The following is a 27,576-nucleotide window of genomic DNA, read 5'->3' on the forward strand; positions in this document are numbered from 1 at the left end:
TTAGAAATAGTTTATAAATCTGTATACTTGATAGCTGTACTATGCTTAGCAACAGATTCTGATTGGTTGGTGAGTCTCTCAAGAGGTAAATAAGTCTATAGGATAATCTGTATATCCTTGTTCAGATGGGGCCTGTTTGGCTGCTGGCTCAGTATTAATGAGGGTTTGTTAAGCCAAAGCTGTGACCACTTATTGTTACATTTCTTGGAAGATATAAACCCAAATATCCGTCAAGGAAAGGTCTGCATTAATTAGGTGTGTGACAATGGTGTGCTCATGCAGAAGCACGTGGGGAGTCTATCATTGCCAGGTTACGAGGGAGTGCTCAGTTGGCCTATGTAATGGAAGCACTGGATGACCTTCGTGAATGGTTGCTCTCTTGTTGTGGGGACAATAGATTACTGTCTGTGGTGATATATATAACAGTTCTTGTGCTCATGTAAAAATAATAAATAATTTTAATAGTCTGTTTAAAATACATAGTCTCCCTTTCTTAGAGATTGGTTTCTCAAAACCTTGACATTATATATCCTGGTCAGCAGAACTCTGTATATTCTCAGCTTCCAAGTTTGGGGTGAAACGGTATACCGCGGTATTAGTAGAACCGTGGTATTTTGCCTTTGGTTCGGTATACCGTAATGCAATCCAAAAATTCGATATTTTTGTTTTTTTTACTGACATTTCTATCTAGTCATAAAATGACAGTTTTGTTCATTCAAAGTAACAAAGCTTATGTATAATTTTTAACCATGTTAGGCCAGACCAAGTTTATTTCTTGTTTTACGGATCCGCCGATGGTATTTTTTTCAAGAATAAGAAAAAAATAAAAAATGAATTGTCCCAGCTCAAAAAATAAAATCCTCATGTTTTTATTGGCCCAAAATGTAAACTTACAAAAATAATGTTTTTGATTGTTTTTTGCCCTATATAAACTTCATAAATTCAAAAAAATAAAATACTTTTAGTATTTAAAAAGAAAATTATTTTGACTAGTGATTTTTATTATTTATTTTTTTCCCTCCTGCCTTTAGGTTTTCCGAGGACAAAAATCCATAAAACTAGAAATAAAATTGGTCTGGCCTTATTAGACAATGTAAGGTTTGGCTTTGTTGTCAGTTACCTGCATTATGATCATATCTAATATACCGAACCGAAATGGACCGAACAGAAAGCCTTGTACCACAATACGTACCGTACCATGTTGAGAGCATACCGTTTCACCCCTATTCCAAGCAGTGGTGGATCTGTGAGTTTGGTCCTGGAAGGTATTGATTTTCTACATCCATAATGATTCTAGGTGCAGAGTTTCTTTGGAGTAAGCAGAATTGATTACCCGTCTGTGCTGCCCATCTGACAAATTATATCATTACATGCCATATGTGCCACAATGACATGAAACCCGGGTGAGAATTGATCTTCAGTAACCCATGCTTGTCGTAAGAGGTGACTAATGGGATCGGGTGGTCAGGCTCGCTGACTTGGTTGACACATGTCATCGGTTCCCCATTGGGCAGATCGATGCTCATGGTGTTGATCACTGGATTGTCTGGTCCAGACTCGATTATTTACAGACTGCCGCCATATAGCTGGAATATTGCTGAGTTTGCAGTAAAACTAAACTCACTCACTCACCCACATGCCATATTTAGACCATTTGCAGTCTCTATGTACAGAAAGATACTCCAAGGACATTTCTTTTGAAATCCAGGTTAGAAGATTTAAAGAAAACATATTCAGGGAACAGATAAGGAATATGGAATTTGAGATAGAGCTCCTGCCTCTTCAATCAAACTTATAAGGAATCTCACCAGACTGTTGGTATCACATATGTCAACACAACATAACGGATTAAAACTGCTTGTATATTTAGTGAACAGTGTTGGTATATCTCATGTCAAAAGAAACAAGGGTGAGATTCTACTGATCATCTGTATACATGTAACAGTAATAACCAGTGTCTTAAATAAAAAGTATTCATCGAACAAGCATCAGTGCTAGAAAGAATAGTATTGTAATCAGATGTGACAGGCTGCTGATATTTGTTTTAGGGCAAAAGTTACTTTGATTGAATTTATTCAAATTATCTTAGTGTATGTGTGTCTGTTACCAAAAAAAAGGTCTGTGCTAACTAAAGTTATGCCTCCGAGTATTGGTAATGCATGTTCAATGAGATTATTTTGATCCAGTTAAGAAATATGTGCATTTGGGATAGATGTGTTATTTACCTCTGAAAGCCATTACACCCAATCATTTTGTCAATTTAGATAAATGTCTGTCTTCAGAGAGTCTGTTTGACTTGAGCACTGTTATAATTCCATTGACAGGAGAGTGAGATATGAATAAGTACCATAACCCAGACAGAGACAAGTGGAAGTCGTGTTGTGTGTGACATTCCTTATTTCCCCTCTTTCAGGTGTAGAGGAGCTGAGATAACAAGTGTTAAATCGTACTGTGACCATAGGACCCCCTTGTTGATCGCATGACAATGGGGGCATGAGACCGCGGCCGGGACTGTGGGCAGTGTTGATCAGACACACAGGGAAGACCGACAAGTTGTGTCAGCTCTCTCATGCAGCAGACGTCAGGATTGTAGAAGGAGCAGACGTCAGGGCTGTGACTAGAGCAGCAGACGGCGAGATTGGGACCAGTCAGCAAACAGCTTTACAACTCCGAGACGCGGGATTACAGGCGACATGGACATTAGGATCTGATTCTTGTACAGAGAAACTAGATATATTGTATGGATACTTGCACCGGAGTTGTTGTTTATCAGATTGTTTCAGCTTTAGTGGACAAGGCAGGAGACATTGTAGAAAGTGGGATTGTTTCCATGGAAGAAACTTAAAGCAGACTGATTTGCCTGTAGGTGTAGAGGAGATTGAGATACAGAGTCGGAATTCACAAACTGGTGAAAAGCTACTAACTAAAACTAGAAATCTCAAGTTTGTTCGAAAGTTCTTAAGTAAAGATCAGTCATTTCTTGTGTGTTCTGGAAGGAAGAGATATTGTGAAACTTTTAAGTCAAGGAGCTGTTTCCACTCATCGGCAGTAATGGCAAAATCCAAGTTCGAGTATGTGAAGCAGTTTGAGCAGGAGGACAAGTGTTTGCCTAACTGCTGGATTGTGATCAGGATAGACGGCAAGGGATTCCACAGGTGAGTTGGCACTTGTGGGTAAGTGAGTGAGTGAGTATGGTTTTACGCTGCTTTTAGCAATATTCCAGCAATATCACGGCGGGGTACACCAGAAATGGGCTTCACACATTATGCCCATGTGGGGAATCGAACCCGGGTCTAATGCGTGACGAGCCAACGCTTTAACCACTAGGCTACCCCACCGCCCTGGGTAAGTGGGTAAGTGAGTGAGTGAGTATGGTTTTACACCGCTTTCAGCAATATCACACCAGAAATGGGCTTCGCACATTGTACCCATGTGGGGAATTGAACACAGGTCTTTGGCGTGACGACCGGACGCTTTAACCACTAGGCTACCCCACCGCCCTGTGGGTGTTGATGGGCAGTGTTAGTGTGGGTGACTGGAGGTGGATGGGGGTATGGGGATCAGGCTTCATCAGAGATAGATGGGTTTGACGTGGGTCACACATGAATGTGAGGGGTAGTATTGAAATGGGTAGAATTATGGGTGTGAGTAGGGTTATGAATGGGAAGGGTTTACAGGGTTGGATAATTTTGTGGATTGTGATGTAATTATAAATTGGCTGGGATTGTGGTATGGGTGGGGCAGTGGTATGGGAGTTGTTATTTGTATTTGTGGAGTTTGGTTTGTATATGAGTGAGGGTTATTTTGGTGAGGTTGTGAAATAGGATGGGTTTTGGTGGGTAGGAGGGTTATTTTTGGGTGGGGTAGGAGGGGTGGGGTAGGAGGGTTATTTATTGGTGGGGTAGGAGGGTTATTTATTGGTGGGGTAGGAGGGTTATTTATTGGTTGGGGTAGGAGGGTTATTTTTTTTTGTGGGTAGGAGGGTTATTTTATTGGTAGGGTGAGGTGAGGTGAAATTGGGTTTAACGTCGTGCTTGAGAATATTTCGCTCATATGACGATGTGCATGAGTGTGTATATGTATGTGCGGCTGCTTGTACTAGCCCATACTTAAGCTGGTTTTATAGTGCTAGCCCACTGAGATACCATGCCGCAGTGAAGCATGAATACCCCACTCAGACACATTATACTGACTCCGAGCCAACCAGTCCTTGTTGTACCCATTAATGCAGAGCGCCAGGCAGGGACCAACAAGTACCATATTTTTGCGTCTTTTGGTGTGACGTGGTCGGGGATTGAACCCGCGACCTTCCGCTCTCTGGGCGGACACTCTAACCACTACACCACAGAGGCGGTCTTTGGTGGGGTAGTGAAATGGGAGAGGGTTTGGTATGGTTGTAGTTACATAGGCGGATTATTGTTGGGTTCTGGTAAGGTCTGTGTTATATAAACAGGTATGGGCTTGAGGTGAGTTTATATGTATGGGTGAGGTAATTAGGGAGGGGTTAGTGATATACCTGGAGTAGATGTTAGTGTTGCATCAGAATAAGATCATGGTTTCACCGGCTAATGTTGAAGTTGATATAAGTAGGTTTTGTGCAGATGTTTGGGGGGAAGCATGATCAGGACATATGGCCGCCACAGGGATTACTGAAACTGACGTCTCAGATGTAAGTCAGGAGCTCAGTAGCTGCTACTGATTGTGTGTGTGTCTGTCATGTCTGTGTGGTGGTATCAGTTACATGCTGGGCTGTAACGAACCCACTGTGAGGTGAATATGATACACATGACGATTACTTAGCACCAAATATGAATATTGGCAATACATTAACATGAAGAATGAGGGCAATTTTGTGGATATACAACTTCTCTATTCTGTACAGGCGACGTTTCAACATTGATTCTAATGTTGTTGTCAAGCAAGTGGCGACATTAGAATCTATGTTGAAAAGTCGCCTGTACAGAATATAGAAGTTGTTTATCCATAAAATTGTCCTCATTCTTCATCTCTTCAACTTCTAGGATGCCCATCAAAGAAGTAATACAGTAACATGTCAGCAGTCGATGCATTTTGTTAGTATATTCAGTTAAACAAGACCAAAATTTATTTGACTTTGTTTTACATAATTTATGACCAGTCACCACATTACTGTCAAATTAAATATATGAGTGTTGATTATTATACTGACTGGCTTAGATATATTCCATTTTCCATATTTCGCTTTGATAACTAACACTCAAATTCAAGTAAAAACACTCCATTTTGGTCCTTTAGCGAGATATCGCTGAATGGGGACAATGTATTCAGACAGCAATGGGGATTACCCATTCATCGATTTGGGTCCTTGACCATCTGTCCGTGACCCTTTCCTGATTCTTGTTAACTAGATATCTCATGAACTGTTGTACCCAATGTCTTCAAATTTGGTGACAGCCTACATTGGGGGATTACCCAGACACCAGTCGATTTGGGTGACCTTGACCTTATCTTCAAGGTCACCACGACACTTTGACCACTTTTCAAACTTATTTAATAAAAACGCGATATCTCATACAACATTGCGCCTAATGTTTTCAGTTATGTTGACAGCCTACATTGATGATTATGCAGACATCAATCATTTCAGGCAAAAAAGTAAAAAAAATAGTAAATATAGATATTCCTTTCTTTAGTGGTCGGGGACATTGCCATATCAGTGGCATACACTTGTTTAAAACAAAATCATAAATATTCGGTTCTAGTGGTCACGAATAGCGAGTACGCGAGTGAATTATGTGGTGTAGTTTGATCACCTAGTTAAACTGTTAAAGTGCTCATCATGCTGAAGACCAGGGCCTCCTTTCAAAAAAGCTCAGAGCCTAAGATCACCGCCACTTTTTTTTCAGCTGTAGCATTCGAATCTCCTATACTGTAACATAGGGGTTCACTACTTAATGCTACGAGAAAAGTTACGAGATCTTAGGCTTACGAGAGCTTTGAGAAACGGGGCTTGTGAAGCCCATTTCTGGTGTTCCCTATCATGACATTGCTGGAATATTGCTGAAAGTTGTGTAAAACCTTATACAAGATGATAGAAGTTTCCTTTACCAGTTTCCTACCAAAGTTATGCTCACATTTAAACAGCTGTACAATGTCACTGTGTCAAGGCTAATACTAGGGCAGTCTATTGGAATGAATGAAAGACGTGCATGCTTGTTCCCTATTGATCTTCTAAACATACATTATATATAAACTGAATGACTGCATGTGGATAACATGTTAATCATGTGAATAGCTACAAGTTCATTGTAACATATTTACTATGTGTACAACATAGAATACTACAGTAGCGACATACTTTACACCTGGTGATAAGTCGCTCTAGATGCGTGTACATGGGGTTACTACTGGCATGACTTGTACATGTCTTCCCTAAGTGTAATGCTTTATATAAATTCCAGTTCATAACATAAAGACTGCTTGGGTTATAGAATGAAGAGATCAATGACTGATGTATACAGGTTACAGTGTGTGGATTACAGACAACATACATCAATACCTTAAGATGCCCATTCTGATATCTTATAAGAGGGTTTTCCCATAGGTGGTGGTGGTTGAGTTAAGGGGTGGGGGGTTGTGGGTGAGGAGTGAGTGAGTTTAGTTTTTCGTCGCTTTTAGCAATATTCCAGCAATATCACGGCGGGGACACTAGAAATAAGGCTTCACACATTGTACCCATGTGGGGAATCAAACCCAGGTCTTCGGTGTGGCAAGCAAACACTTTAACCACTAGGCTTCCCTCTGCCCTTTTATCAACATGATCAGGTGATCAAACTACACCACATAATTCACTCGCGTATACGCTATTTGTGACCACTGGAACCGAATATTTATGATTTTGTTTTAAACAAGTGTTTGCCACTGATATTGCAATGTCCCCCACCACTAAAGAATGGAATATCTATATTTACTATTTTTTTAATTTTTTAATTTTTTGGTCAGTGAGGAGTAAAGAACAAAGAGATCCATTGGGGCAGGGAAGGGAGACAGAGTAATTATGGTCATTATGGGGTTACTTACTTGATCTTTCAACTGTCAACTAAAAAATTAACACATTTCAATTTTGAAGTTGTCATTGAGGTAATCTAGAGATAGGAAAAAGATTAATAACTTTGAGAAAATTTATTCAGAAAATTGTCACATTTTTATTAGTTCTTTTTATCTTTTCATGAGTAAGTTAAACAAATGTTAAATGCTGCTTCATTATTTTTATCTTTTATTGTTTTCAGTATTTGTTGAAAACAATTGTGGACAATTCAAAATGCATTGTTATCTCATAACAAGTGAACTGATAACTAGGAGTGCTTTAATCATTGAACACTCTTAAATGATTTGATTGTAAATTGAATTGATTATATTGTAAATAGCTATTTGAACTGTGGTCTTGGACCATGTGATAATGAAGTCATGGTTTAAGTAAGAATTCATTATGGTAATATTCATTAGATGTCATAAAAGCAATTTAAACCAAGCAGTCATGTGTGAAATGTTATGGAAATATGTTAAAAACCCACGGAAACAGTTCAGCAATAAACAAACATTCCACAGCTGTTAGTTTTAGAAAAGTCATTCATCTGTAACGACAAATTTGCTGATGCAGCATTAAGCAATATTTACTCACTCACTCTGTAACAACAATGAGAAATAAGAGAAGAAATATACTGAACTGACATAAGTACTTAGTTCAACAGGATCACATTAGACCAATATCGCAAGATAGCAATATATCTTACTCAACAGAACCTGACAGATTGGTATGACAGATTGACTATAGCAATATGAAGGAACCAGGTGACCCTTAACTTCTTTTTTGTAGTATATACATATATACAGCATGTCGTCGTTTGAAGTAGTATTGTTCAAGTTTTTGTTGGCATGACCTTAAATCCGCAAAGCTGATCAATATTCATAGAGGTAAACAAGGTAAACAATATGACAGGTGATATACCGAAGTTCGCGTACAGCATTGACGTTTTTCACCATGAAAAATTTCATGTTTAGGAAAGTCTGGCAATATTGCAGGTAAGACTGAAATATGATCTCTGATTAAGGAAGCCAGTGTTTGAGTCAGTATTCTGAAGTGGTAGAGCAGATCTAGTGCAAGACATGGGTCAAATCTAGTCTTGATCTGGCCTGAAATTAGCGGGGATGTTTTGTCACCGTGGGTTAGAGGAGAGATTATTCAAACATTGAAGTTTGTAGGTTTCTCATAAATATAAAGTGGCGTGTTTGGCGTAAGGCCAGACTTGGACCGCTGCTCGAGTTACAAGCTGATAGCAGAGTATTGACGGGGACACTGAAGCGTTTCAGGAGGAGGTTACTATCAGTCGTACTGCCCTGCTATTGGGTAATACCATTCGTATCACTGCTACGATAAAATCCATGTGTGTGGATTTGAAAACACTGTTGATGAGATTAGTGGTTGGCTGTAATGAGTTATTGAAAGCCTGTATTTAGACTATGACTACCAATGTGATTAAAGTACACTGGTACCATAGTCAGAATTCCTTTGATTTGAGTATCAAATGTTTGAATAGTGATTTTGTTTGAAGTGTATTGATTTGAGTTTGGCTTCGGTTTTGACTGATGCTTGGTTTCTGGTTATATTTGGTGTAGGTACCTTGACTGGGCACAATACACAAAATAGTAGTTCTGTTATGTCCATGGTAAATACGATTTTACTTGGCGTTATTACTGTGTTATGTGTAAGTTACTATAACGCGGGTGTATATTAACGCGGGGAGTCATCCATGGACCCCAAGATCCGTGTCATGGCAAGGGATGACTGTATTGAATAATGCATCAACTGCTGACTTTTATGTTACCCAATATACGTATTCGTTACCAAATATTCATATTTGTTTCTCAATATTCATATTCGTTACCAGGCGGTGGGGGTATCCTAGTGGTTAAAGCATTGGCTCGTCACGCCGAAGACCCGGGTTCGAATCCCCACATGGGTACAATGTGTGAAACCCATTTCTGGTGTCCCCCTCCGTGATGTTGCTGGAATATTGCTAAAAGCGGCGTAAAAACCAAACTCAGTCAGTCAGTCAGTCAGTCATATTCGTTACCCAAATTTCATATTTTTTAGCCAGTATTCATGATATGTATCCTATTCTCCTCATAGTGGATTCATTCGCAGGCTTAATGTACAGCATATTGTTACATACAAAGTGTTTTTACTCACCCTCGGAAGATACTGCAGTGTAATATTTGTACAGCAATAGTACACTAGTGTAATGCCGCTAATGCCGCTAGATGTATGACATCATAATGGTTTACAGTTATGACGTCACAATGCTAATACCTCTGTCACAATGGTATTAGATCTCGCGGAAGGCTGAGAGTCATCACACTGTAAGCAGTTTCTATCAATTTATGTTGTAGAGTAATAAACAGAATACTAAACTCGCTTCCAATTATTAGTACCATCTTTATTAAACTCATGAAAGATTTAGATTTCGCTCATTTGATATCAAATCATCAACTCGTTTAATAAAAATGGTATTACACGGACCGTTGTTTTGTATCCTTTATATCTATGCATGCCATGCATATCTATATATATACTACTCATACTTTGCTAAGGATCACAACTTTGCTAACTTTACTTAAACATAGATTTATAATTTGAAATTGTATCCATTTAAAACTGGATAAATAATGATATGGTAACCCTTCTTTAGACAAAAAGCCACTTTAATCTAACCTTATGCAGCTGATACATGAGTAACCATAAAAATGGTTTTCATGGCACCAATCAACCATTTTGCAAATCATGGAATGAGTCATTGACAAGTACACAACACCTGTCAGTAGCAGGTATGGGATCCACAAGATGCAGTGACATACTGAAACCTAGGATCCATGCTTACAATAAGCTCAGATACTTAAACCAAATTAGACCCCACATCATAGTTTTCTGTTGAATCAATGATTTGATCCTTAGCAAAGTGTGAATAGTATACATGATGTACAAATGGCTACTGCTCAACACTGAGTACATATCAGGTGAAGTTTCCCTAATATTTGCTCAGGGTATGAAATTTATTTGAGAAAAGAGGTTGAACTTTAGTAGTGGAGGATTTGAAACATTGATGTTGCAGGTTTTCTGACACTCACCATTTTGTCAAACCAAATGATGAGAGGTCGCTTGGTCTGATGACCCGAGCTGCCCTAGCTGTGATGGAAGACTTCAAGGACATTGTCATGGCGTACGGGCAGAGTGATGAATACAGCTTCGTCTTCAAGAAACACACCACGATGTACAACCGCACCGAGGAAGGTAGGTTCTAAAGTAGCTATGGGTGATTATTGATGACAGGGAAACAACTATTGGTACTACATGACAGAAATATGATTAGCGATAGCCTATTGCAACATACTATTGTGATGACCATAGTCTATTGCGACCAACTATTGCAGATCAAGTAAACAGTTAAAACATGAACTCAATGAAGCTGCAAGTCTTCAGGGGTGGATAACTCCGGTACTTCCTGTATTTTGCGCTGCATGTTTATCAACAGAAGTCTATCAATAGTCACACATACTATCATTGCATCGATAGTTTTTCGTTTCTGCCATCGATTAATTGCTATCGGAGACTCAACAATTGCAATCCATCAATAGTTCGATGCATCGTTTCAGCCCTGGTAGGCCGACGTCAGTGTGGAACTGTATATGAGGGGTGTGGTAGAAGTGTGGGGCTGTAAGGGGAGGCTGGGTTGAAATGGAAGGACTGTATTGGTGGAGGGGTAGAATGGAAAAGCGGGGTTGTAGTTGGGAGGCTGGGTTGGAATGGAAGGGCTGTATTGGTGGAGGGGGTAGAATGGAAAAGCGGGGTTGTAGTTGGGAGGCTGGGTTGGAATGGAAGGGCTGTATTGGTGGAGGGGGTAGAATGGAAAAGCGGGCCTGTAGTTGGGAGGCTGGGTTGGAATGGAAGGGCTGTATTGGTGGAGGGGGTAGAATGGAAAAGCAGGGAGGCTGGAGTGGGACACTGCTTCTGAAGGCTTGGATGGAAGGATTAGGATGAAGGCACAAGCCCTCGTGTCTTTGCGAGGATTAAAGATGTTAACAAAACATATGACATTTGAGATGACCCCCGACTCGAAATGCTTCACTGTACAATACATCATGACAAGGCCGGACACTTAGGTGTACCCTACACGCTTGCTTTGCCGATTGCTACGATACCTTCACATGCAATCGATTAAAACTTAATGTAGACATAATCATGGATGATTGGCCTATCGAGCACCGCTCATGGCACCTACCAAATTTTTATTGTTATTTCTGCAAGTCGATTGAAACCCGATTTTGACCCCCAACAATACGATCTTGACACAAATGGATGACGTTTTGTCTGCACAAAACAGGGGTGTGGTCAAAGCAAGCCCTCTGATTGGTTGATCCTTCTTTAGGAGACATTTACAACTGATGCTTTCTTTTGAGAAGCCATTGTTTGAAAAAATATTCTTACATTAAACAGTAAATGAAAGAAAAAAATCTCGCAAATTTATAAAGAATTGCAGATTTGCAAGCGTTGACCAATCAGAAGGCTTGCTTTGATCACACCCCCGTTTTGTGGGGACATATCCTCATCCATTTGTGTCAAGATCGTTTAGTTAAGAGTTAAAATCGGGTTTCAATCGACTTACAGAAATAACAATATAGAATTGTTAGGTTTCATGATTGGTGCTCGATAGGCTAATCATCCATGATTATGTTCACATAAAGTTTTAATCGAGTACATGCGATGGTAGCGTAGCGATCGGCAAAGCAAGTGGGTGGGGTATACCGAAGTGTCCAGCCTTGTCATAATGTATTGTACTGTGTAGCATATGAGTCGGGGGTCATCTCAAAAATATTTTTTTCATCGTTAATCTTCGCAAGGACACGAGGGCCTGTGGATGAAGGTGGCAGGATGGAACACTTACATATGTTTGTTTTATTGGTTTCGCTGGCTGGCTGCTTGCACAATTCAGGACTAATGCCAGTTTTATATTGCTGGACCAGTGATACACCACGCTGCAGTTGATACAGTATCAAACACCCATCCAAAGTATGCTGACTCCGAGCCCCCGGCACCATGAAGAGCTGGTTTAGTAACCCATGCTTGTCGTAAGAGGTGACTAATAGGATCCGGATGGTCAGGCTTGCTGACTTGGTTGACATATGTCATCGTATCCCAATTGCGTTGATCGATGCTCATGCTGTTGATCACTGGATTGTCTTGACCAGACTCTATTATTTACAGACTGCTGCCATATAGCTGGAATATTGCTGAGTGCAGCGTTGAACAACAAACCAACCAACCGAGCCCCCAGTATTTGTTTTAGTCCCTTAGTGCCAAACACCAGGCAAGATAACAAAAAAATAGCCTACCATCTTTCAATGCTTTGGTATAATGCAGCTTGGGATTGAGCCAGAGGGCGGAGGCAGTCCATGGCATCAAGGACGTGTTCCGGGAGATTGGTATAAACTCTGTATCATGTAACAAGTGGGAGTTATAAGGTGGGGGACACTGATTATGCTGATCGTCATATTGTCAGTATTTTATTCTTTGGTTATAGATTTAAATCATCATTGTGTTCAACAAGTTCTTTTTCCTCTTTCAGCAAGATAATGACCAATCTAGTCAGCCTATTCTCGGCAGCGTTTGTGATGAACTGGCCACGCTACTTTGCCACTCAGGAGCTTCAGTATCCCCCAGCATTTGACGCCAGGGTCGTCCTGTACCCTAGTGACCAGAATCTCAAGGACTACCTCAGCTGGAGGCAGGCAGATTGTGAGTTAGGGTGCATATTCTATGTAGAGGAGACAACTAAGTCTAAGGCCTTGACTAAAAATATAAGCCAATGAAATTTTATAAGAAAAGAAAATTCTAGAGCAAAATGTTTCAACACGTTTATACAGTTGAAGACGCTTAGGAAACAGATATAGAATATCTCTTTCTGATGTACCTGTACACTGGACTACAGTTGTAACACCTTAAAGGACCACTAATTTTAGTATCCGTGAAGGTCTGGGTTAGAATATAGATCTTTAGTAACCCATGCCTGTCGAAAGAGGCGACTAACGGGATCAGGTGGTCAGGCTCGCTGACTTGGTTGCCACATGTCATCGGTTCCCAATTGCGCAGATCGATGCTCATGTTGTTGATCCCTGGATTGTCTGGTCCAGACTTGATTATTTACAGACTGCCGCCATCTAGCTTGAATATTGTGGAGTTCGACGTAAAACTAAAGTCACTCACTCACTAATTTTAGTTTCCTATAATTCCTATAATAAAAAATACAATAAGTCGCGGGGACCCAAGAAAGTGGAATATCCTTTGGATAAAGGGACTTTTATAATATCTCCAGGGCAGAGGGATGTTCCGGAGGAGTCATCAACTTGTATAACACTGTGTTCCCTTCCCAGGTCACATCAACAACTTGTATAACACTGTGTTCCCTTCCCAGGTCACATCAACAACTTGTATAAAACTGTGTTCCTTCCCAGGTCACATCAACAACTTGTATAACACTGTGTTCCCTTCCCAGGTCACATCAACAACTTGTATAACACTGTGTTCCCTTCCCAGGTCACATCAACAACTTGTATAACACTGTGTTTCCTTCCCAGGTCACATCAACAACTTGTATAACACTGTGTTCCCTTCCCAGGTCACATCAACAACTTGTATAACACTGTGTTTCCTTCCCAGGTCACATCAACAACTTGTATATCACTGTGTGTTCCCTTCCCAGGTCACATCAACAACTTGTATATCACTGTGTTCCCTTCCCAGGTCACATCAACAACTTGTATAATCACTGTGTTCCCTTCCCAGGTGACATCAACAACTTGTATAAAACTGTGTTCCCTTCCCAGGTCACATCAACAACTTGTATAACACTGTGTTCCTTCCCAGGTCACATCAACAACTTGTATAACACTGTGTTTCCTTCCCAGGTCACATCAACAACTTGTATAACACTGTGTTCCTTCCCAGGTCACATCAGTCACATCAACTTGTACAACACTGTGTTCCCTTCCCAGGTCACATCAACTTGTATAACACTGTGTTCCCTTCCCAGGTCACATCAACAACTTGTATAACACTGTGTTCCTTCCCAGGTCACATCAAGCAACATTGTATAACACTGTGTTTGCCCTTCCCAGGTCACATCAACAACTTGTCCCAGGTCAATCAACAACTTGTATAACACTGTGTTTCCTTCCCAGGTCACATCAACTTGTATAACACTGTGTTCCTTCCCAGGTCACATCAACAACTTGTATAACACTGTGTTCCCTTCCCAGGTCACATCAACAACTTGTATAACACTGTGTTTCCTTCCCAGGTCACATCAACAACTTGTATAACACTGTGTTCCTTCCCAGGTCACATCAACAACTTGTATAACACTGTGTTCCCTTCCCAGGTCACATCAACAACTTGTATAACACTGTGTTTCCTTCCCAGGTCACATCAACAACTTGTATAGCACTGTGTTCCTTCCCAGGTCACATCAACAACTTGTATAACACTGTGTTTCCTTCCCAGGTCACATCAACAACTTGTATAACACTGTGTTCCTTCCCAGGTCACATCAACAACTTGTATAACACTGTGTTCCCTTCCCAGGTCACATCAACAACTTGTATAACACTGTGTTCCCTTCCCAGGTCACATCAACAACTTGTATAACACTGTGTTCCTTCCCAGGTCACATCAACAACTTGTATAACACTGTGTTCCCTTCCCAGGTCACATCAACAACTTGTATAACACTGTGTTCCCTTCCCAGGTCACATCAACAACTTGTATAACACTGTGTTCCCTTCCCAGGTCACATCAACAACTTGTATAACACTGTGTTCCCTTCCCAGGTCACATCAACAACTTGTATATCAACACTGTGTTCCTTCCCAGGTCACATCAACAACTTGTATCACTGTGTTCCTTCCCAGGTCACATCAACAACTTGTATAACACTGTGTTCCTTCCCAGGTCACATCAACAACTTGTATAACACTGTGTTCCCTTCCCAGGTCACATCAACAACTTGTATAACACTGTGTTCCCTTCCCAGGTCACATCAACAACTTGTATAAAACTGTGTTCCCTTCCCAGGTCACATCAACAACTTGTATAACACTGTGTTCCTTTCCAGGTCACATCAACAACTTGTATAAAACTGTGTTCCTTCCCAGGTCACATCAACAACTTGTATAACACTGTGTTCCCTTCCCAGGTCACATCAACAACTTGTATAACACTGTGTTCCCTTCCCAGGTCACATCAACAACTTGTATAACACTGTGTTCCCTTCCCAGGTCACATCAACAACTTGTATAACACTGTGTTCCCTTCCCAGGTCACATCAACAACTTGTATAAAACTGTGTTCCCTTCCCAGGTCACATCAACAACTTGTATAACACTGTGTTCCTTTCCAGGTCACATCAACAACTTGTATAACACTGTGTTCCCTTCCCAGGTCACATCAACAACTTGTATAACACTGTGTTCCCTTCCCAGGTCACATCAACAACTTGTATAACACTGTGTTCCCTTCCCAGGTCACATCAACAACTTGTATAACACTGTGTTTCCCTTCCCAGGTCACATCAACAACTTGTATAACACTGTGTTCCCTTCCCAGGTCACATCAACAACTTGTATAACACTGTGTTCCCTTCCCAGGTCACATCAACAAGTTGTATAACAATGTGTTCCTTTCCAGGTCACATCAACAACTTGTATAACACTGTGTTCCCTTCCCAGGTCACATCAACAACTTGTACAACACTGTGTTCTGGAAGCTGGTACAGGAACGCTGTCTCACACCTGCACAGTCTCAGGAAAAACTCAAGGTGAGTGTTGTTGCCATTTCAGTCACAACAGGACAGTCAGCTCAGGCTCACTTCTCAGCACATCTATGCAACAATCAAGATTTAAGAGAGTGTCGACATTAGTCAGATGAACTGGAATCAGTTGTACATGATGCTTCAAGGATGGTTGAATCCTGCTGAATTTACAACTGAGTGAGTGAGTGAGTGAGTGACTGTGTGTAGTTTTACACCGCTTTTAGCAATATTCTGGCAATATCACGGCAGGAGACACCAGAAATGGGCTTCACATGTTGTACCCATGAGGGGAATCGAACCGGGGTCTTCAGCGTGACGATCGAACACTTTAACCACTAGGCTACACCACCTCCCCGAATTTACAGCTGATTAATAATGTGGCCTGCATTATAATCACTTTGTGTACAGATATTTATTTCGAAAATTCACAGGGTAGGACCTCCAAATCAAAATGATGTTTCAAAAGTAACGATTTTTCTTTGCCTTCAAGGTTTATTGATTAGATTTCCCAACCAGGATGTAGCACATCAGGAACTCCTTAATGGTACAATAAGTTGAATATCTACAATAAGTTGAATACAGTAATCAGATACTTCTCAAACATACTGTAATCTGTCTGAAAACTTGGGGTGCAGTGGTTTATAATAATAATAATAATAGGCCATTTATATAGCGCCTTTCCATGTCACAGGGATATGCTCAAAGCGCTTCCTGAGTTCAAGTTAAAACTATATACAGCTGGCAGGTACGGATGATTGGAAGTCACTTGTAGCGGAGAAATAGATGAGTCTTTAGTCGTGTTTTGAATGTACTTAGGGAAGGAGATGATTTTAAATCGATAGGGAGAGTTCCACAGAGAAGCTGCTGCATATGAAAAGGTTCTTGAGCCAAATGATTTTAGATTGTAGCTCGGGATAGCAAGTAACAGTTGTTGTGATGAGCACAGAGTTCTTTCTGGAGAGTAATGTGTCAGAAGGTCTTGAAGGTAGGAAGGTCCTGAGTTGTAGAAAGACTGATAGGTGAGGCAGAGAATCTTGAAATCAATCCTTTCACGTATACGGAGCCAGTGTAGAGAGTTTAGAATGGGAGAGATGTGACAGCGAGGACTGGTGAGAGTGATGATGCATGCAGCTTTGTTTACCAAGTTAGTAGTTAGTGTCATGACAACTATTCTACCTGAGTGATTCTTATTCCCCTTGTTTTGTTCACTGGGCTATGACACACCCCTTTCAGTGAATTAATTATAATCATTATGACAACTATGTCGTGACTTCTTTGTGGGTCTGTTCTTGTTCTTTTCTAATTTCTACATTTACTAAACATCTGGGTTGGTGGGGTAGCCTAGTGGTTAAAGCGTTTGCTCATCATGCTGAAGATCCAGGTTCGATTCTCCACATGGGTACAATGTGTGAAGCCCATTTCTGGTGTCCTAGTGGTTGGAAAAGCGGTGATCCGTGGTTGAATCTGGAATATTGCAAATAGTTCCCCGCCCGTGATATTGCGCGGATAACTAAACTCACTCACTTCTAAACCTCTGAATCATTAATTAACAAGTACACAAGTCACTTTAACGCAGTTCGGACCTTGTTCTCCCTTCTATACTTTTAAGTCTGCTTAATTATCCCAACTACAGCCCAGCAACTGTTCCATGGTTCATTGTTATTGAACTACATCCTTATGATGTCTCTGTCAGTCATTCTGGTTGTTCCCAGCTGGTAGTGATCATCTCCACAGTCCCAAGTTTTACCTACTCTCACAAGTACACTGCCTCTTGTCGCAATTTCCAGAAACCAATTAATCCTGGATAACTGACAACCAGCTGTGCTTCTCTTTTGACACACGTTGGATACAGTTGATAACACAGGATATATACATTCATGTTCTGTACAAAGTTGTCTTTTAAATATACAATTTCATTTACAATCAAATAATTTTTAATAAACATCTGTTGCTTATGAATATAACCGGGACTGCATCTCCTGGCTGATAACTGTTCAACACTATTTTAGGTGTCAAGGGTAATTGTAAGTTGTAAGGGAAGTAGTGGTGGGGTGGGGATGGGGTGGGGAAATGATTAGACTCACCTGTCACCTGGTTGTGTCTTTTTGTGAGTGAGTGAGTGAGAGAGAGAGTTCAGTTGGGTTTTATGCTGCTTGGAATAGTAAACCAGTTATATAACACGTAAACTTACATAATAAATGTTGCAAGAAATTCAACACTGAAAACTTGACTGACACACTGGAGAAAAACCCCTCCCCCCAAGTCTTTGAAAGTATGTTTTCATGCCATCTGCTTTGCTCTTGGACTCATGCATAATACACAATTCCTCCTTTTTCTTTTCCTTATGTCCTCGTTTGTTTGGCCAGTGCAGATGGAAATGAAGGGTGGGTAATTTGTAACGACAAGAACCATGGTAATGGGGCAGGGCTCCAGATAATTTTTGAACATCAGGAGTACGTACTCCTAATTTGTTCAATATACGAGTACTGGAAAACCTTAAGAGTACATTTAGAGTACTGAATGGAAATTAATGAACTATCAGTAATCTTGTGTTTCATTTCATATATGCACAACAATATTGCTACTCTTGTGTAAACAGGTCAATAAACAATAAAACAATACTTTTTTTCAGATGAATACGTACGTAAATAATTCTAATACCATACACCATTGCTGTGGTGCGTATCTGCTACGTTTTCTAAATTATTTCCTACCGTATCGTGCATATTTTTTATCTGTACATACGCCGATACAGCCCTTATCTGGAGCCCTGGTAATGGGGTTTGTGTAGGTTTTGCTGAAATGCGAGCCTTGGAGCCTGGGAGGTATAGAGATACAATGTATTTGTAACTGATGATCATATATGACTGGCATACCCAATAGACAGTTGTGGTGGCTTCAGCGGCTGGGCGCTACTGTCTTTGGTGTTTTATTGTACAGTCATGTCGGGTACCCATGAGTTGTCCCACCTGGTTGGCTTGATCCTGGCAATTTACAGAATTGAGTATGACTCAAGACAAGCGAACTGTCTGTGTGTACCATTACAAGAAGACAGTATAGCATCATACCACCCTCATGTGATAAGGTCTGGTGGGTAGACATGCTCCTTGTATATATAGTCTGTTTACGGTGAAAACGTACCGATGAATTTCACTTTAAACAAAAAAGTAAATCAAATAAAGTGAAATTAAGATTGCGAATCCTCCTAATTTTACCTTGCCATTTGAAAATTTTAATCTCAGAATTTTATTCAACTTGGGATGAAAGTTGTTTAACAAATGATCATAGTTTCAAATCGGTATTATTGGTTTGTATTACAAGGGGGTATGCACATAAAATGAAACACCGAGATCAAGTAGGGTTGGTCTAAGTTAATGCTCATCACGTACCGCACGTGCATTTGTTTCACTGTTCCAACTACTGCGCTTACCCCCTTGTAATACAAACCAATATAAGCGATTTGAAACAATGATCGTTTGTTAAACAACTTTTTTCATAAGTTGAATACAAATCTAAGATTTAAATGTTCAATTGGCAAGGTAGAATAATGAGGATTCGCAATCTTAATTTCACTTTATTCGATTTACATTTTTGTTGAAAGTGCAATTCACTGGTACGTTTTCACTGCAAACAGACTATAGTGTTGACTGTTTCTGTGTTGCAGGGCACATTATCTAGTGACAAGAATGAGATTCTATTCACCGAGTTCAATATCAACTACAACAACCTGCCAGAGCTCTACAGGAAAGGAACAGTATTAATCAGGAAAAAGGTGAGTTGGGGAACTCACTATCAATATTTAGATTTCAGTAATCTTCAAGATCAGTTGACCTTGATTAGGTGTATGGATAATAGCTTTCCTCCCATAGTTCATTAGCGCATGTACAAGGTGTGAGAACCTCACTTCTTTCATGTCAAATGTCTGTTCAGAGATGCCAACCCTAATTTAGCCCAATTAGTATTTTGGCCAAAAACTGATGAAAAAATTAGTATTTTTGTCGAATATTGGTATTAACTTTTCAAAGAAATTTCAAATTTCATAAAAAATACATAGATATTATAAGAACTTGTTATTTAAGTATCCACATATAGCTTGATACCCGTGAAGGTCTGGGTTAGAATATTGATCTTCAGTAACCCATGCTTGTCGTAAGAGGCGACTAACGGGATTGGTGGTCAGGCTCGCTGACTTAGTTTATACATGTCATCGGTTCCCAATTGCGCAGATCAATGCTCATGCTGTTGATCACTGGATTGTCTGGTCCAGACTCGATTATTTACAGACCGCCGTCATCTAGCTTGAATATTGCTCAGTGCGGTAAAACTAAACTCACTCACTCACTGATACTGAATAAAATCAGGTTGAAATTTATTGTGTATGGTACATATGCTATTGAATGTATTTTCTGAAAAATTAATATATTTTAACTGCTATCATAGTTGCGTATTTTGTGTTGTTTTTTCGTAACGAATGTGATAAAATCGTATGGGTTGGCATCTCTGCCTGTTGTATCATTTGTTTAGTATTTTTTGATTATTCTCAATCTGTTCTCCGCAGGACGAAGTCTGTTCCTCCCCCACAAGGACACAGTCAGGCATGAACTCTCTCAACCACTCAATGTCAAAGCTGTCTACTGGAAAGAGCAAACCGCTTGTTACAACACTACACTGTGATATTATAGGGGCCAAATTTTGGGAGGAACACCCTGAAATTCTTGACCCCAAGAAAGGATAAATGTCCTGTTATCAATTTTTGCCTTTTTATACGCAATATGGATTTTAATATATTTAAGAAATCCTATACATGAGAAGGAAGTTATTTTGGATATTCTGAGTTAGCAAAGTAGTTTTATGCCCATGTATCAGTAATAACATCAGTCCTAAGAGCACAGGTCTGGTGCAGAAAGAGGAAAGAATGAACCTCAATAAGGGGATCTGGTCACAGAAAGGTGACGCAACTCTGCACCTGAGACCTGTGACATACTTCGAACTCAAGGAAATGTTATTTACTTTCCTGATGATAAAACAATGGTGATGTTGTTTAACACACTGGGCATGTGGGTGGTCAAATGCCAGACAAAACTATTGAACTTTGCAGATTCACACAACACTTGCCAAATACAGTCACCTTGCCATGAGCATTCTTTAAAGATTATATTTTTACTGGTCAACATGTGGAGTTCAAAGGAATTATAAACTACTCTAGAAAAGTTTAAGAACACGTACAATCAGAAATAACATAGTTAAATAGGTAAATTATATTTCTGGAAGTTGAGTGGAACTAAATGTCAGTCTGGAATTGAATAGCCATGTAACAAAGAGATCCTGCTGAGAAGGTGTTGATAGAGCTAAACAAATATTTCATTTGGAGAACCACACACTCAGGTTAGGTCTTGTCAAGGCAATGAACATCCATAAAGGGAGATAACCCAGCCATGTGACGGCGTTACCGACTGGACAAAACAAACAAACACTTCCACTTTGTTTACATTTATTGTGCTTTCTTGTAAAACTGCAATAATACAGTGAATGTGTTTGCTTTAGACATGTAAAGCAAATTATGATCATGTACATCTGTACAGCATAGTGTTATATACAAAGTTATCTATACAGGTGATACATACCTATATACATGATATTCAAATAGCTCAACATTTGAATACTGCTCACCACTGATAGGTCAACACAAGTCACATGAGCAGCATCTGCACCAATGAATGACTGGCAAGTAAAAGTCCATGGTGTATGTGTCCACATTATTGCTACTGCCACTATCCATTATTTATCTCAAACATGGACACTGTTTCACATGTCAAAATCCTTCTCATGTACGCGAGGAAAATCTGAATAAAGGGTTTTGAAGAGGAATTGTGTTTTGATCTTTGAAAACAGGTATTGACAGACAATATACAATGGATGTGGAAAGTTTTGACCCCAGTGAAAATTTCAGATTAATAAATCATGGAATGATGTCCATTTATTCATATAGTGACACCCGATAGTCTAAACGTTAGAATAACGCCCTTGGCCAGAAAATCTGAATTTGTTATACCATAATGTAGTTCAAAATTGAAATTTTGTTTGATGCCATCTTTAAATTCATGTTATTTCAACCTTGTATATAGTTGTAAACAAACAGTTTTAATGTATAACTAGGCATTAAAGCCTCTTCCTGTTATCAGTCAACTATTACATCTACAGAGTAATAACTATATTAACATGCACTTGGAAGTTTATAACTCTAAACGCTGCAGACCTGGAGCAAAATACAGGCCTCAGATTGGTCTAGGTAAACCCCTGTCTGTATAAAGGAGTAACAGAAACATCTATGATCTGTTTATCCAGATGATTTGGGTAGTAATGGCACCATCTTGAAAAACATTCATAAATATTCCTGACAGCAGTTTGGTAGCTAGCATTCTGGACCAACAGGCTCCAATTATAGGGGTTTCACTACAGACTTTCAAATTTAATACTAAATGTACTAAACTAAACTAGTAAGAAAAAGTTAATTAACTTGAAATTATACCACTAAAGTTAGTATTCCTGAATTCTTGTTAGACACTCCACTTCCAACACAACATTAAGTTCTTGTGGAGGTACCTCCAGTATTATCTATTGTGTGGGTCACAGCAAGGCAAATAGAAATTCTGAACAGAAGCCATTACTTGGAACAAAATATCACACTGACAGTTTGATTGTCAACATTATCTTTAGAAAATCTGAAAAGTGCTCACGTGGAAATCTGATACAACATGTTCATGACAACAACCGCGACATCACAATCACATGCCACTGGGCAGCATTAACTGGATCTAGTGACAAAATGTGCAGCTTGTTCAAAGAAAACTTTCTTTTGCATAAGGTACGTAGCATGTGGAAATTCTGTGGCAAACATTCACACAAGCAGTAACTGCATAGCCCAATATAACTAATGGAAGAATTCTACCAAGGCCACACAACAATCACCATGCCACGTCATCATGCTACATTCTTGGCAAGTTTTTACAAAAGATGAGACCATGTGCTCAAGACCAACCTATTCTGGCTGTATGGACAAAACAATGGCAAACATTCAGCATCTTACTGAAAGAACCATGGAAGTATAAATAAACAGTAACATCTAAATTACCTGGAAAAACTTCCTGAACGAAAGCAGTGTATGAAACTCCATAAAAACCAGGAAGCCCACAGAGCTGATAACTGAAACATGTTGCAGGCCCTGTTAACATGTAACCAGCCCTGTATTAAAAATAGGAAACTGAGATAAGGTGTTAAAATAATGTAATTAATGAATTACTTGTAGTGAAGTAAACTTAAACATGTGCAAAAGCAAATTTAATGGCGGGCACTGTTGCTCACGGAAATATTCAAAGATGTGTGATTGTTACATACTATTAGAAAAGAACAACATTGTTCATTGGCTGAAAGCATTCTCTAGACCAATCACATTTAGTGTTAGATAAATGGGTAGGCTGATCTGTGGAAGTTATGGTTTGATTGATCATGAACTATACAGACGTCGTCTAGCTACCACAATTGTAATTATTTTGGAAATATTTCCCGTAGTCAATGACATGGTCAAATATATACCCTTGGAAAATGTATTGGCCGACAGGGCTGGCTATAAAATAAAGTTGTAAGCCCGCCATGTAACTAGCAAGCAGCGGGCCACCGGGCAGACGCTATTTCATACACTGATGAAAGGCATGTTTCAGTCAACCATTTGAAAATGGGCATATTTCTGTATAGAACAGAATTGCCTACACATGGGTCTTGGGTTTGATTACCAATGGCAAAACCACAGGATGGACACATAATAGCCACTACCATAATTGTGACACTGCAATTTCAATTAGTTTCTAGGCTATTTTAAAGTATCAAACAGTAATTTCATATTCTGTGCCGCCATATAGCTGGAATATTGCTGAGTGCGGCGTAAAACTAAACTCACTCACTCACTCACATTCTGTGACTTAGACAATGAACAGTAACCAGTAACTTAGAAATTATGAAATACAACCGTGTTATGCCATGGAAGAAACATGGAAAAAGAAAACAGGGCTTCATGAGGATCTGCCATCAACAAACATCTTTTGCCCTGTGAACACTAATCACTGTTCCTATCATGATGATGAAAGATCTCGCACAGGCTTATGTAAGTTATGTATGATCAGCTGAATGGTGAGTGAGTGGATTTTTAGTCACATCAGCAGTATTTCTGCCATACTGTGACTAAAACAAAGCTGAATGGTACTGTATATGCTGTTGGATGAAATCTCGGATATTCAAAGGGTGTGTGTGGCAAGAACTGCAATACCAGATTTTTTAAATTAAAAACTATGAAACTGAATATTTTGTTTTGGTGGCTTGTTGCAACAACAAACATTAGTGGTTGACAATCCCAGGGCCTCCTTTCACAAAGCACTAAGGTGATCGTAAGTCGCTATGGTAACCTTAGTGCAATGTTAAAGAATGGGAGTTAAGGTAAGGGTTGCTTCATGAAAGGAGCCCCAGGTCTGGTCTAATCGCCATATTTCAGTGTTAATCTTAATGTGCAAATGTAAAATGCCTCAAGAAATCAAATAATTTTAGGTGCTTGCAAGCACTGAATATGAACAGATTTGGTTTTTTTTTCCCATTAAGACACCTTTGTAGAAAAGATGTCCTGTCATGACAAAAGCTGTTTCCACAGAACAGTTTCAAGACTGTAGTTGACAAATGTATCTAAACTGAGTGAGAGATCTCTCTTTGATTTATGCAAGCATGTTGAATATATGTTAACTGTTCATGAACTAAACTGACCTATAAGCATTCTCTGATGATACAGTCTGTTCTCATGAATAAAAAAGAAGTGAAGATTCTGTGGAGATGCTACAGTGTTGGGCTAGCAGACCCTGTCAACCAATGGATACCTGACCACGCTGTGAAAGGCACATCCATATATATCACATAAATAATTTAAGCGTATCAAGATCATAAGAAAAGCAAATGTACCAACCAAAGGAAGTTGAAGAACACCCAATTATTCCATGTGACAACTAGTACCTGCCATTCCTGGCGGGAACTGCAACATGATTCAAATTGTATTTTGAGTATACATTCCAATATTAACCAGTCAGCATGAAAGGTTTATTTACTTCTATTTCAGTGATCAGTCTAGCTTTATACTTCAGCCTAAGTAAACTTAGGCTTAGTATTAGTCGTTACACTGCTATAATGAGTCTAACAAACCCTAGTAGAAGGTCGCGTCAGCATACAGCTTACCAAATGGTGAAAGTTAACATTCGCACATACCGCTTGACCTTTACCTAAAAAACTTGAACGATTCCGAATGCTATTTTCCGCACGGTCACTTCCGAGTGATACACTGGGGGACGCAGTGAGTAAACAGTCCCTGAAAATAGCTTTTTTGTCAATATGCAAGGATATCATCTCGCTGAATTAAAAGATAAATATTAACCATGTCATTAGAAACCCCTAAGCGTATATACTGCAGGTCAAATATCTGTTTTATGCGGATTTTCGTTTGTTGATAGATCAGTGTCAGCGACCAGGGAAGAGAAAATCCAAAAACGTTTTGTAAGTCCCGCCGAACCCTCTGATTGCTTAAATCAGTTCTCCTGTCTCACGTTTAATTGGACGGTCATTGGTTGCTCAAAGGTTAGCTGACGCGACCTTCTACTAGGGTTTGTTAGTCTCAGTATAGAAGTGTAACGAATAATAATGAGGTTAAGTTTACTGAGACTGGCTTATACTTAGGTTATGTGGTCCCCTGGAATGGTGCAGTAAACATCAAGGTCAAAATCTTGTAATGATCACTTATTCTTAGGCAAGTCATAACAAGTCTGCTTGTCAAGGACAAGTTAACCTAAAATTGTATCAACTAACAGCTGGAAAGGTACTGACAGGCAAACAGACCTTTCTAGACATGTAGGTGGAGGTTTATGAAAAGCCATGGTTTGGGAAGTGTGCTGGTGTTATCACCACAGTATCATTGACAATGCCTTGATTGTGACTGATGAAGAAAATTCTTCAAGTATCCACTAAACCATTGGCTGGATACTCAGCAATAAATGACCATACAGCACAGTACTCTGGGCTGATATATGAATTACAAGGGCACAAAATTATCCTTTGAAAATAGCAAGGCTTCAGAATATTGAGAAGGAAGTACAAACCCAGTCAAAATATTTTGTTCTGAAGTAGCTTTCTCCAAAACAAATCTGCCAACAAATTCATACAGTTATCTTTAAAACAAAGATACTCTCAATTAATAAGCATATTGTCAGTATTTATTTGTACTTTTGTAAACATCAAAGCAAAAATACAAAACTCACCCAGTGTGGCCAATTGGACGTTATGTCTGTTTGACAATACATAAATATTTCCTGTAATAAGCTATAAAACATAATAAAATGCATGCATAACAATAGATTGTATGTATTATATGCAGGTGATCACTACACTGTTTTACAAAAGAATATAAACGTATACATCACAATTATCCATTATATCAGTACTATCACATAATAATACTGAAACAGAAAATAACTCTGGTGTTATTCACTCAGGAATGATGGCAGGTGCTTGCTTTACTCGATTTAATGGCAAACCTTAACAAAATTTGAACAGCATTTACAAGTGATTACAATACCTAAAAAATATGTGCATGTTGAAAAATTAACTTTTTTCATCTTTAATCAGGTGACCGACCATGACCAGCAAGGCAAACCAAAGAACTGAAAGTGTAATTCAGTGGGTAATTGTTTATAATTCTGTGTCCAATAGAACCAATTATTAATGGGTGAAAATATGAAGATGTCTATCTGTGTTTCAAAGACTTCTTTCAGCAGCAAGAGAAGGCTAATGACAAATGCTACACTGTTCTTGTTCCAGGCAATTCCTGATTCCTTAACTGTTTGACAAAATATTATTATTATTATATATCAAACCAAGACAAAAACAACACAACAATTCTGAAATCTGGTTAGCACAAGTTTGAAAAATTATCTTAAAATTCTTTTTCGAAAAACAATGTTTAAGGACCTTTTGCTCTTTGTTTCTTCCAAGTTGTACAAATATAGACATTAAAACCTTGGCAAAAACTGTGTAAGTTAAATACACAGTCATTTCATCATTCAAAAAATATATTATGGCTATAAATTAGCAGACTTCTTCCTGAACATATGAGCTGTTGCAGAATACCAATATAAACTTGGTATCTATCGGAACATGTCACCTGATTGAGTGAGTATAGCTAGATGCCACATTAGCAATTTTGAAGCTAATTGCCATGACCATGTTATACTGATATGTAATCAGATAAGTTTACACTGTGAGTAAAACTCAACTGTTGTTGATCTCATTTCATGCAACATAGACAGACTATACTACTCACACTTTGCAAAGGATCATAAAAATTCACAAGATTACTTAAACGTAGATTAATAATTTGAAATTGTATCCATTTAAAACAGGATAAATAATAATATGGTAACCGCTCTTTAGGCAAACAGTCACTTTAATCTAACCTTATGCACTTGATACACGAGTAATAAAACATGGTTTTCATGGCACCAATCAACCATTTTGCAAATCATGGAATGAGGCATTGACAAGTACACACCACCTGTCAGTAGCAGGTATGGGTTCCACAAGATGAAAGGGCATACTG

General features: G+C 39.2%; 1 protein-coding gene across 1 annotated transcript in view; it reads left to right on the forward strand.

Annotated features, from left to right (window-relative positions):
- LOC124267552 (probable tRNA(His) guanylyltransferase) overlaps positions 1–21,767 on the forward strand; it is a 41,691-nt gene extending 19,924 nt beyond the window's left edge. The window contains exons 2-7 of the mRNA XM_046702492.1: positions 2,414–3,155; positions 10,149–10,331; positions 12,660–12,829; positions 15,817–15,905; positions 19,564–19,671; positions 20,458–21,767. Coding sequence (XP_046558448.1) covers positions 2,494–3,155; positions 10,149–10,331; positions 12,660–12,829; positions 15,817–15,905; positions 19,564–19,671; positions 20,458–20,634 — 1,389 coding nt within the window. The 5' untranslated portion in view covers positions 2,414–2,493 and the 3' untranslated portion in view covers positions 20,635–21,767. The remainder of the gene's footprint in view (positions 1–2,413; positions 3,156–10,148; positions 10,332–12,659; positions 12,830–15,816; positions 15,906–19,563; positions 19,672–20,457) is intronic.
- Positions 21,768–27,576: the final 5,809 nt, after the last annotated feature.

The sequence above is a fragment of the Haliotis rubra genome, unplaced genomic scaffold (assembly GCF_003918875.1).
Source record: "Haliotis rubra isolate DU_JTF1 unplaced genomic scaffold, ASM391887v1 Scf132, whole genome shotgun sequence".
NCBI classification, from domain to species: Eukaryota; Metazoa; Mollusca; class Gastropoda; order Lepetellida; family Haliotidae; genus Haliotis; species Haliotis rubra.